The sequence below is a fragment of the Mchenga conophoros genome, linkage group LG6 (assembly GCF_057382185.1).
Source record: "Mchenga conophoros isolate Kocher_MC1m ecotype Shallow Benthic linkage group LG6, M_conophoros_male_GT1.1, whole genome shotgun sequence".
Classification (NCBI taxonomy): Eukaryota; Metazoa; Chordata; class Actinopteri; order Cichliformes; family Cichlidae; genus Mchenga; species Mchenga conophoros.
Genome location: NC_140531.1, coordinates 18,846,647 through 18,859,745, shown reverse-complemented (window position 1 = coordinate 18,859,745; position 13,099 = coordinate 18,846,647). Strand labels below are relative to the sequence as shown.

The following is a 13,099-nucleotide window of genomic DNA, read 5'->3' as shown; positions in this document are numbered from 1 at the left end:
AAAGGAGTTTTATCATTTTCTTTGGATGCTTGTCACTATGCACTCCTGCGCTTTGATAGAGCTCTCCCTATTTATGCAACAACTATATTTCTCCGCTAATTCCAAAAGGCACAAAAACAGCACTGCACGTGAGTAAAGCATGGCAGTGGTAGCATCATGCTTTGGAGCTGTTTTTTCTTCAGCCGGAGCTTTATGCAAGGTGAAGGGAATTACAACCCATTTCAGACATTTGTCAGAACATTAAAGTTTTGTAACAGCAAAGCCAGAACCCAGACCTGAACTCAGGTGAAAATCTGTGGGACGAGTTGAGGAGGACCGTGCACAAGAGATACTCTCGTACTTGGACAGATTTGGAGTGGGGGCAAATATTGCCAAGTTGCGATGTATCATGGTGATAGACGCCTACCCAAAAAGCAAGAGGTGCTTCAAGCAAGCATTAATTAACTTTGTGAATGTTTATGCAACCAGGCTATTGTAAGTTTAAACAGATTAAAAGGTATAAATGTGTTTTTGAATGGAATTTTATGGGTTATAGATCACACTGAAGGTGTAAAAAATCCTTGACACGATTTATTTTTAATAACAAAAGCCTGGCATTTTTACAGGGGAGTGTAGACTTTTTATATCCACTGTAAATATGTGACAGAGGAGGAAGAATTTTATGTTCTGTCTAAATGAGATGCTGTACTGCTACAGCATTATGTGCCTCAGGTGTGGAGGTGCTCCTGTGTGTTTGCGTGTGTGTGTATTCGCGTGTGTGTTTTGCACTCCTGCGAGTGTGTTCATCAGCGCTCAGTACCTGTGATATCCTCAGGGTACACAGCCTCCCACTTGGCAGAGAATCCGCGGTCTGTGAGGCGACTGTCAGACTGGAAGGTCACAGATATCGTGTCACTGGCGCTGACCACCACTGGGGGAAGGATGTAGCCACAGTGTGTACCTGGATCAGCGAGAGGAAGGACAGAGGAAAAAGGGAAGGTATGAGAGAATGAAACAAAGCAGAGGAGAGAGAGAGACAGTAACATCAACTTCTAATGAGTAAAACATGTTGCAAATTAAGACGAACCCTTCACTAAGTTCAAAAAATCAGCATACATATTGGCAGATACACATGCCACATTATTAGGAACATCTGACTTGGATTACAGGACAAATTCAAATTCAAATTTTATTTGTCACGCACACAACCATACACAGTATCACATGAGGTGAAATGCTTGTGGCTGTGCAATGCAATGCCCAACCATTAAATGACAGTGGTTTTACGGTATTTACAAATTTACAGGTTATACAAAATTTACAGATTTAACTTAGAAATTTACAGTAAAATATGTGCAAATAGCAGAAAGAGATTATAAATTATAGGAAGTATGCATGAAGAAAAACCAGAGTGCGTGTGATGTGTGTGGGAGAGTCCAGTCCTACACCTGGTTCAGGGCCCGAATAGCCTGGTGGAAGAAGCTCCTCCTCATTCTCTCTGTTTTGGCCTTAAGGGAGCGGAAGCGCTTCCCAGACCTCAACAGTGAGAAGAGTCCATTGTTGGGATGGGAGAGGTCCATCATAATCTTCCTAGCTTTGGACTTGCACCGCTTGGTGTAGATGGACAGCAGGTCAGGGAGCTCTGATTGAATGATGCGTTCGGCTGAGCGCACCACTCTTTGCAGATCTCGTCTGTCCTGCTTGGTGCTGTTCCCGAACCAGGTGCAGATGTTTGTCGTCAGGACGCTCTCGATGGTGCAGGAGTAAAAGTTCTTGAGCACCTTCAGTGGCAGATGGAAGTCTCTCAGTCTTCTGAGGAAGAAGAGACGCTGACGGGCTTTCTTAACCAGGGAGTTGATGTGGCAGGACCATGACAGGTCCTGAGTGATGTGGACACCCAGGTATCGGAAACTGTCCACTCTCTCCACTGGCGTGCCACTGATAATGAGGGGCTTGTAATTCCTCGCCTGCTTTGTAGTGAAGTCCACGATCAGCTCCTTAGCTGACGTTTAGGAGGAGGTTATTCTCCTGGCACCAGGTCTCCAGGTTCCTAATCTCCTCCAGGTAGGCCGTCTCGGTGTTGTCGGAGATCAGGCCCACAACAGCAGTGTCGTCAGCAAACTTGACAATGGAGGTGGTGTCTGATGTGGCTACACAGTCATAAGTGTACAGTGATTACAGCAGGGGGCCTAAAACAGAGCCCTGAGGCGCTCCAGTGCTGAGTGAGATGGAGGGGGAGACTTGTTTTCTCAAGCTCACTAAATATAATATGGACTGCCATATTGACATGACAGAACCATGCGCTTGCTGTTGTTCAGCTAGTAACTGCGGAGGCCATCTGAGTCAAGTGAATCGCATGCAAGAATCCAGTCCAAGATGGTATGTGCTTTGTGACACGGCGTGTTATTAAGAGATCCATATACAGTGGTCACACAGAGGCATGGTCAATGAGGGACGAAGTGTGCCAAGAGTATATCACCACGAGCCTGAACTCATGACATAATTCAGAATGAAAATCTGACACCACCAGCTGAATATCACAGCAGAAATTAACTAATCAGGCCTGGCAATGTTTTTCTCACCTTCCGCTGTCGTATGCTTCTGTAGTCCACTGATGAGCTTTCAGAGTCTTTTTATTACCTGAAACCTGTCGTGTTGTTCTTCTCTGACCTTTGCAATCAACAAGGCATCTGTTTGAGATCATTCTCTAACAACCCTACTGATGGCTGTGAATGAAAATCTCAGGACCGCATGATGTGCCGCTAACATGATGCATGGTGTGGAGGACGTTGTGTTAATTACTCTGCAACTCCATAGATACATATTGTGAGCACGATGACTTATGAACAATGCACACTAGACACTTTATCCTTAAACCAAAGGTACTTCATATGGACTACATGAGCTAATCAGAATTTGGAGAACTTTACAGAGAGAAAAATAATTATTTGATCCCCTGCTGAATTAGTGACATTACTCACTTATAAACAAACGAAAAGGCTCTACTTTTGATTGTAATTTCATTTTTATGAAGGGAGACAGAATAACCAAAAGTTATTAATTGATTTGCGTGTCATTGAGTGGAATTATTTGAATCCCAAGCACAACATGACTCACTACTGTGAGGTTTAATAATCCTTGTTGAAAAGCACAGTGGTAAGGCATTTATTGTAATCTTTCACCAGGTTTGCAAACATCTCTGTTCTAAATCCTTTAGCTTTCTTGACTGCCACTTGTTAAGACAAGAATTTCTATAGGACTGAGCTCTGGGTAGACCACTCCATGTCCTTAATGTGCTTCTTCTTTAGCCACTCCTTTGTTGCCTTTGCGATCTGATTTGGGTCATTGTCATGCTGGAAAACCCATCCACAACCCATCTTCAGTGATGAGGGAAGGAGGCTGTTCTCCTCTATCACCCGGGGTCAACACACCTGAATCACATGATTAGTTTGTTACCAGGCCTCTGGGGAACTTCAGGACATGACGAGGAGGTCATTTAGCCATTTGAATCAGCTGTGTTGGATCAAGGACACATCTAAAACCTGCAGGACACCAGCCCTCGAGGCCTGGAGTTGGCCACCCCTGGTGTAATCATTTGAAAGTGAGTTTATTCCCAGTGGGATCTAGGATACGGAGTCATTTTTTTTAACACTTAAACATAAATATACTAATATACAAATTATACTAATTTGTGACCATTAGAAAATAGCAAGAAAGTGAAATGCTGAAGAGCAGTCAAAAAAACAGTATTTTGATACAGTCCTCCTTGAAATTATCTTAGAAGTTAATGAATCTTTCACAACATCCTGCTTTTGGGCGTAAAGAACACAAGGACTTTTGTCATATTTCTTATTGTTACTTTTCCTTTGTGTTTTGTGCACAGAAACATATGCCCTAATCTAAAAGTATGCCCCACTAAAACACCATTTGCTTATCTGTGAGTGTTTCACGGAAAGAGTGCATCTCAGTGCTTTAGTCCTTGAGTACTGAGCAATAGATAAAGCTGTATCAGCCTCACTGCAGCCCCTGAAGTGAATAATGAGAGGTAATTTATAGTTTGCTGTGCTCTGTGCGACCCAACTCCTAATCAACAGATTTACAGACGCAGCAGAGCGGCTGCAATAAACACAAGCCAACGGCCTCACATTCATGTGCTTCTCTCACAGGTCAACCGAGCTAAATTGCAAAAAAAAAAAAAAAAAGCATGCAGCATGTAGTCAACCAAGACAATGCAAGAACAAAATAGAAGTAATGGCTCACCTAGAGTGCTGTATTTGTCTGAGATGATCAGTTTGTCCTCCTTGCACATTCCAGTCTCTCCTGTGATGGCCAAGTCAGTGATCTGTAGCTTAACCAGGAATCCTTTGGACACAGATATCTCCCAGGAATTATTTAAATGGGCAGGATATGGATTTGGGAAACCTGATGACTGAAGAACTCCTTTACGTCCATCAAGGATTTCTGGGCCACCAGGTCCTGTAGCGAAACCAGCACTTGGTAATACTTCCTTCTTGTTTTGCTAATGTTAAAATCTTTTAACATGGGGGGGGGGGGTTCAGGCTTTGGAGAAGGTGCTTACCTGAAGTTGTGGCAGGTGGAGGGGTTTGTGTGGTGGGTGCGGTCATGGTGGTGGTGACAACAACAGGAGGAAGGCTGGACTTTGTGTACGTTGCACTGAATCCTTTTGAAGTCAGACTGTTGTCAGATTTGAAGCGGACCACCATCGTGTTGCTGCTGATTTCCAGCGGCTTCGGCATGGTTCCGCCACATAATTTACCTGTGATGGATTACACGTCTGTGACAAGGCGATAGACACTTACGCAGCCTTGTGTAAGAACAACAGCTTTGACATTAGTAGCTGCTACGTGTTGCTTGAGAAGTGAAGTCAGATGGAGACAGATTTAAATTCATTAAGATTAAAATAGACTCGAGAAACTTGGCCCATTGTACAGCTTCTCAAACTTTTAATTGAGCTCATCTTTTATTCATGGCCCTACAAAGTTGACATTGTTAATGTTGAACAAAGCCCACAGTCTATTCTGACATTTTAACACATCCCGTTTTCCTCTTAGTCACATATCCAGCTTTGATGTAAACTCTACTGATGAGTGAAAACATTTTGGTATGTAAAGAAGAACTGTGGATTTTGTTTGTAATTTGTGCCATGCTTACCTGCTAACTGAGGGCTGGCCTGGTTGTAATCATAGACCTGAACAAAGTCTCCACAGGCTTCAGGGACCAGGTCAAAAGAGGTGAATGTCAGTTGGACCGTTTCACCTTCAGGCACTGTGATTCTCCACTGATTCAAAGAGCAAACGCACAGAAAGAGTGTGAAAGGCTGTGTCTGCTATGGATTTAAAGAGAGACTATTATGTTAATTTCCAACTCCACATTTATAATTCTTGGACTATAGGGCAGTAGCTTTTCACTATTTACTCTGTTGCAAACAAGACACTTTAACTACTCCCCATTTAAGCCAACTGCATTCTGATTGGCTGCCCCTTGCAAACAGGTTTAGGTGGACCCTGAAAGGACCATATTAAGGAAACCCCCTCTTATTGACATCAGCAGGCCCAAGAGTAGAAATAACTGTGTGAAGTAGTGTGTTCAGAGCAGTCTGAAACACTAGCTTTACTAGCAAATACACTGACATTATTCTTTTAAACACTGACCATATTTAATATGAGCATCCATCATTTTAACTGATGGAAAATGACAAAAGGCTTAATATTTGCCCTTTAAAATCATTTTGATGTCGTTTCAGTAATGCACAGCGCAGCCATCTGCATCACTCCTCATGTTCTCCTTCTACTAGTCTCGTGGTTTCGACATAGGCTACTGTAACTCATAAATAATTCTCTCACCGACTCTGCTCTTGTTTGGACAGACGGTGATCTGTCGAGCTCAAGCTCAGCCAGATGAAATCATGATGACAGCCAAATAATGCCATATGACTCCACATCCAAACCCAGCATGCAAAGCCGCACATCCGAATACACTCTGATTCATTTAGATGCGTTAATGAATGATCAGAACCACAAACGCCATCTGGGTGAGAATCGGAAACGTCTAGGCTCGTCTATGCTAATACATCACTGTCGTCAATGTTATGTGAGATATTTAGGAGTATATATCTTTACCAATCCACTTTTGGCAATTAGATTTATTTTTGATTAGATTTTAAACAAAAAGCCCATAAATGATGTTCAGAATTAGGCGTAACCTATATCCTATATCTACATCTATTCAAACAGACAACAGTTTCAGACATTAGTGGCATTTATAGGAAGCAGTAAGAACACATTTTTACTATTTGCAATTACTTACATACTATTCTTATTGCAAGAGACAATTAGCTCAGCTTTACACTGAAACCAAGTGGAACCACTTGCCTTGTTTAAATGTTAAACTCAAAGCCTCCTATTAGTCTGACTTTAAAGTTTTAAAGATGTTTACCTCTGTTGCTTATCTGGTCACATCAGTTTAATATCCTAAATGAGATATTTTTAATTTTCCTGAATTAGCTGTGTTTAAGCTGCCACTGGATCTGAACACTGTAACTGCATTTGAAAGTCAGATACAGTGCTTTAGGAAATCGCTGGAGCTTGGGTAAGTGCTCCAGCAGCTCTCTAATGATGTTAACTTTTATTTTTCAGATTACTTTTTGTGTGCGGATCAAACAAAACCGACAAACACGTTAATTACTGAATTTTAGACGTGTGTTTTTGAGCCTTGGAGACGGGCAGGGTGGTTTGTTTGTTATTTCTTTATGCTAATCAGGCTAATTATCTAAGTGGGTTTATTACGACCAACCTCCTTCAGCTCTGCGTGGAAAATGAAATCTGATATAAAAATGTCAGTTATAGCCGCTGTATCATACTGCAGTATGATACAGTCATGTAAGAGTCATTGGTGCTTCCTCAGATGATTCATATATGTTGATGATTGTTATATTTGCTTTTAATTTACCTGTTTTCTCATTTCTAATTGCTCTTATTTCCCAGTTTTATATCCTTCTGCTGTCAGTATTACGTCACCTTATATAGTTTCATTTTTATCTCTTCATACAGTTTTTTTATGGGTTGCTTGTTTCCTGTCTTGTCCTGTGACGATGCATTAGATTTTAAACTTTTTTTAATGGTACAATATAAATTACATTATTATTATTATTATTATTATTATTATTAGTAGTAGTAGTAGTAGTAGTAGTAGTATTTAGATGCATAGTTCCAGTCTTAATGAAATGCTGTTGGATCTGAGCTGGTGTTTGTGTGTTTTAGTTCATGTGTGTGGCTCTACCTGGTATAGCGCTCCGTTTGGGTAGTTTTGTTCTGGGAAGCCGGGCGTCATCAGATTCCCCTGATCACCTTGGAGAAAGCCTCCGGCTCCGGCTATTTCTGGCAGCAGGGATGAAGGGCACTTCATTTCCACAGATAGCGCAAGGATACCCACAGCACACCCCTCCACCTACCCACCCCAGTTTTGATTGACCATCTATTACCCCTCGTCTCACCTTGCACCCATCCCTACAACATTCGCCTTCCAGGTCAATCGTGTAACGTAAGACAGAGATCCAACGTTATGTCAGGCTTATTTCCTCGATGAAGTCATTTCTTATAGTCTTACCTGATGTGAGCTGTGGAGCCACAGCTTTGTAATGAGCCTTGAATCCTCGGTCTGTTTTTCTGTCATTGGTGTCAAAGTAGACCGTCAGCTGGTTTGTCAGCGACACCACTGGGTTCGGTTTATTGTAGCCACAGTATTTACCTACAAATATCACAGATAAGAAGCTGGTTTATTATAGGGGTTGTCCAACTGGTAATAGACAGCTCTAAAGTTACAATGATCACAAACAAGCACAACAAGACCACACAGTGAACAAAAAAGGGGAAAAAAACTGAATGACCACAAAAAGGGTAAGTCATTGCTTTCAGTCCGAGTGTCTCTTTTATGTGCCGTGCTGGAGTGATCAAAAGTCTTTTACATGCATGTGTCAGAGGGAGGTACAAATAGCACTTATTAACAATTATGATGTCAGATTAGAATGACTTGAGGGGGTAGGGACAAATAAGTATATACTGCCTACTCCTTTTTAAACAAATAATAAAAATGATATTTTGTAATGATTGTGAAGGCACATGTTTGAAATAAACTGAACTGAACTGAACTTAAAGCTGTTTATTTCGCATCAGTTTATCACAACAAATGACATTGAGTTATGTAATATGTATGTAATAAATGAGGGCTTTATTGTAGTGTTAAAGACTTACAGTAGAACAATGGACACTGATTTGAATAAGCTTTGCATTTTATTTCTATATTTTTTCATATTTTTTCTTGACAAATTGTAGTTTGCAAATTAATCATATTTTGGAATATTTTCAGTGTTGCATTTAGCAAGTTTAGAAGCGCCAGAGTTTGATTATCAGATCAAATTATCCGTGGCACTTATCTCTGAGTGCTTTCACTTGATATGTTTATCTCCTTTTTTCACAGAGGTGGCATTTACAGACCTCTTTGAACTCTTTGTATGATGAAATGGTTTTACAATTTGCAGCCTCATCAGGTTTGATCTTTTTTCATGTATTTTACTTTTTTTTAAAGTCAATATATATATATGAAATACAGAATTTCCCCTAAGGCCAAATATATTTGACTTTACTCTTTTACTTCACTTCTTCTTCTTTGTCTTTCAGCTGCTCCCTTTAGGGAGGCCTCCATCTCTCCCGAGACACACCTAGCATCCTCCTCTGTCTCACAACTTCTCATTCCTTCCCCATAAACTCTGCTGTGTGGTTAAAAACAGTGTTGGAGTTAGTGCTGAGTAATGTGCACTGAACCAGCGTGACCGTGTGTAGCTCACTAGCTGAGTCTGCCCGTGGAGAGATGAAACCCTTAGCCTTGAAAGGGCAGATGCCCATCTGTCCAGAAACTGAACACCATCTTTTAAAAATAATTTCCTATCCCCCACCCTGCCGGAAGGCTGGAATTTATGTGTGATATTTACCAATGATTCCCACTGAGTCTTGCAGTGTGATAAAGTCTGCTGTGCAGAGCTGGGTGTCCTCCAAGGCAAACTCCTCAAACCACAAATGGATCACCTGCAACACAAACACGCAGAGGTGTTTCATCTTTCTATTTTGAATCTGAGAAGGCGCTGCTGAAGAGATAGGCGAGCGTGAGAGCTCGGTGTGAATTCTGAATGTGCACGTGTGCACGCGTGCGAGAGCAGGTTTTATGTTCGCTTATGTGTTCAAATACAGAGAAATAGAGATGCGTATAGATAACAGCCACTGTGTCGGGCATGCAGGAGGGCAGCCGTGCTGCCAGAGAAAGAAGGATCAAAGATTTGTTTTGTCCTCTGGGTCTGAGAAGGAAAGCTGAGGAGAATGAAGGAGACAAGGCAGCCATCTGTCCACACCGCTGCCACCGCACTCATCCCAGCTGTCCTCTACTGCTTGGCCTCACATAAGACAGTTTCCATAACAGTAATGTGACAAACTCTGCTGATCAGACAGCAGACAGAAGCACCGTTAAAGACTGTGAAATAGAGACACGAGTAAATGGTTTTGATCTGAACTAAAAAGAGAGATAATGTGACTGTGCTGAAACTGGTGTTCACAGGAAAATCATTTCAGACACTTAGAAGCCTGGAAATTTTTTCCCTTTAAACTATAATAATTTATTTATTTTTTTTAAAAAAACTTCTGATAAAGCCTTTTTATGGATGGAGTTACAAAACCAAGACCAACCGTGAAATCATCTCAAGAGAAGCGTTGTGGAGTTTTCTGAGCCACTATTACAGAGAAAACTCACCTCTGCTTTGCTTGAACCTGATCATAATAAGCCACTGTAATTTCTTGAATATGTAAATTAAAAGGATTACAGATGTTAAGATAAAACTGATTAAAATTTTTAGATAAAAACTCTTGTTGGAGTTTGTTCTTTGTTTTTCAACTTTTCTTAGTGCATAATTAAATTTTCTTTCTAATTTTACTGGTGATATAATTTAAAGAGAGGCTGAAGATCGGAAGCGCTCTAATGATGATTCTTGTCACCTTCTCAGGGTCCACGGTGATGTGCCAAGCGCAGCTTTGGCCACTGTCGTAGCTGCTGGGGTAGTTTGAGCTGGTGAAGGTGCCCGACTCTCCAGACAGCTCTTGAGGAGCCCCACACCCTAAGGTCAGCCCTGGAAATACATCAGATGGTTAAGCTCAGCCATCTTTTTTTTTTCTTCTTTTTTTTTTTTAAATCATGGCAACATGATCTCCATTTGAAATACAGCCACCCTTCATCAATTAACAAAACACCGTTCAATTCTATTCACTTCATTTTTATTCATATGGAGGCAAATCACAACAACAGTCACTGTACAATAACAAAAAAACGCTCTTCCTGTGCACTCTGTAGCTCCTGGATTCATTTGTAGATTGCAGCATTAGGAGCCTTTGAGCTGACTGCGACAGCTGATTGCTGTGCTCTTATACCCAGTGCAAACCAGGAACCTGCTAAAGCAATTATCCTTCCTTAAAGACTGTGGGGTTTATACCCAGGGATTTGGGGTTTTCACTTCTTGACTCTGAATCCCGTTTCTTTATTCAATCCTCCTTTAGATTAAACAGGTTTCAGTTAATTTGTTGCTCAGCTTAATAGTTTGTAAGTGTCATCGTCTCTGTGTTTTGATGACTGAGGTGGACTGGAATAAGTTATTTTTCAGGTATTTGGTTATAAATAAAATGATATGACAGTCATTTTTACAACACGCTGACTGAAGTGTGTTGTCAGTAAAGGCATGACCATTTATGATCGCGCAAACACTTAAACACTTGAATTTCTTTTTATTAAAAAACACTATAAAGGCATGTGATTTTAAAGTCGAAGCCTTGGTGACAGCATTGATGACACTGTGTGGCATCCACAGTGTTGTGTGTTGTGCCTGTTGCCAGAGAAGCTTCGGTCACGGCGTCTTTTTTTCTGTGGTGCAAAAGAAACACTCATCTGTAACAGAGTTTTTTCATGAGATTTACGTATTTGTTAAAGTGATGAAGACCAGGGGAAAATAATAATAATCATACAGTAATTCCTGATCAAAGAGTCAAATGTGCAGCACTCTTATTTGACAGCTGTTTTTCAGGAGCGAAGCACCAACTGATGAGTAACGTAAGAATCAATTTGTTTCTGCTGATAATCACCACTTTACGCATCTCAACAAACAATTCAGGGTTCATTCTCCAAAGACAAAACAAGTCAGCTTAAATGTGTCTGCTTTCACAAAGCAGCCATTTTCATCTATTGAATTTCTTTTTTCACGCTTAAGGCCAGAATGAGTGATTGTTTTGCTAAACTGGAGCTCTGGAAAAATAGAGGAGATGGTGTCTGTGGATGGTATTATAGTAAGGACCGCTGCAGTGGTGATGATGCATGCAATAAAATTAAACACAGTCATTTTACGATACAGAGAGCTCCTGTTTGTGCACCTTTTCTTGTGTGTGGCTTAATTTCTTAGGGATCAGAAAGTAAAAGCCCCTGTAAAAACCATTGCATGACTTGTTTACTTTTTCACATCAGCAAAAACTCATGTAGGCTTTTCTTACCTTTATTTCCATAACAGCAATTTATTAGCACTGGTCTTACATTTTCTGTTGCCTTGAGTCTGTTTCCTGCTCCGGTATTTGCTACAGAAAAGGCCGTGGAAGTCTTACAGCCAGCCCTTCTGCACTGTGAGACTGTACTTTGCCCTAAATGCTGATCTCAGCATGTTAACTTGGTCACAACTGAAGGTTTTACTCTGTTTGCATGTTTACGTTTCAGTACAGTTAAGCGTGAGATTAGTTCTTAAGGTATTTGTAAAAAACAAATAATTTAATGGCTTTAAAAATGTTTTATACGCATGTTTATATAAAAAAAAGGGGAAAAAAACTTTATTAATAATATTTTTACAGTTTATAATATAATAGCTGCTGAGATACTTTTCAGTCTGGGCCAAGGTGCAACTTCCAGAGTTGAAAAATTAAGCCAACACCAAAGTGTTTGGAGCTCCACTTCCTCTCTGTGCTTCTTGAGTTAGTCCATCATTTTAAAATGTCTGACTTTTTAGAATTAAGAATATATATTTACAGCCTGGTATAAAAAACAGTTTTGGTCTCTATGGATACTTATAACAACTCTGAGTAGGGTGAATTTTTTTTCTTGTAAGTCATCTACTTATATACTGGAGTTAGAGGCCTGGCTGTGTTGATTCACAGGTTTGTGTGTGTGTGTGTGTGTGTGTGTGGGGGGGGGGGTTAAAGTATTTTGGAGCATCTTAATGGATTTTCTGACTAACATCATGGTTTGTTGTATGGTACAGTCTGTTGTGTTTAGATGATATGAGCATCTCTTACATTGTGCCCATGCAATTTATGAATGCAGCTAGCTAACCAATTATTATTGGCTAAAAATTGAATGTAGCTGTACCCTAAAAGGAAATTCCAAAAACAGCATTAGTCCAAACCCAATGGGTGACGTCATGACAGTTACTGCCTGTGAAGTAGCTGAAGTATCTTTAGGCAAATACAGAACCTTGAGTTGCTCTCAGTGTGTTCGTTAGAGAAGCAATGTTGGGTAGAAAGCACGTAGGTGCAGAATGCCCAAGCAGGAAAGTGCTATATTAGAATCAGTCCATTTAACACACAGCAGATGCAATCAAATCATTATTATGATGATGCATGTTGGTTATTTTTGTACTTTGCAATAATTACTTCAGATATTTTAGATGCTTTGAGAATTTTAGCTCAGTACATTCACTTTGGCATGTCTCTGTATACTGGCTTTGTTCAAATCAACAACTGAACAATCATTGACCAGTTATTTACCAGCAATAAAGATATGTTATTATGTATCAGCAATCTCTGCAAAATCTCCACGAGGAGCTACGAGATGCAACATGTTCACACACATGTTCATGGTCAGCACACCAAACTTGTGAATATCAAAATTTGCCTAAAAAATGTTGGAATTTACATCATAAATAAGGACTAAGTTAAAAAAAATGATTTATGATTTTTATTTTAGAAGAACATAATCAAGTATATAAGAGGTTTGAGAAAATCCTCAGCACAATATTGCTTCTCGTTTTGAA

The 13,099-nt window shown here is 40.3% G+C and overlaps 1 protein-coding gene across 1 annotated transcript in view; it reads right to left on the bottom strand.

Moving 5' to 3' along the window:
* Positions 1-13,099, bottom strand: part of LOC146572444 (ovochymase-2) — a 29,531-nt gene that overhangs the window by 16,143 nt on the left and 289 nt on the right. Inside the window, exons 2-9 of the mRNA XM_085276609.1 lie at positions 10,038-10,168; positions 8,987-9,080; positions 7,606-7,746; positions 7,279-7,376; positions 5,152-5,278; positions 4,559-4,756; positions 4,240-4,455; positions 800-940 (exon numbers count right to left, since the gene is read on the bottom strand). Of these exons, the coding sequence (XP_085132735.1) occupies positions 800-940; positions 4,240-4,455; positions 4,559-4,756; positions 5,152-5,278; positions 7,279-7,376; positions 7,606-7,746; positions 8,987-9,080; positions 10,038-10,168 (1,146 nt within the window). The remainder of the gene's footprint in view (positions 1-799; positions 941-4,239; positions 4,456-4,558; positions 4,757-5,151; positions 5,279-7,278; positions 7,377-7,605; positions 7,747-8,986; positions 9,081-10,037; positions 10,169-13,099) is intronic.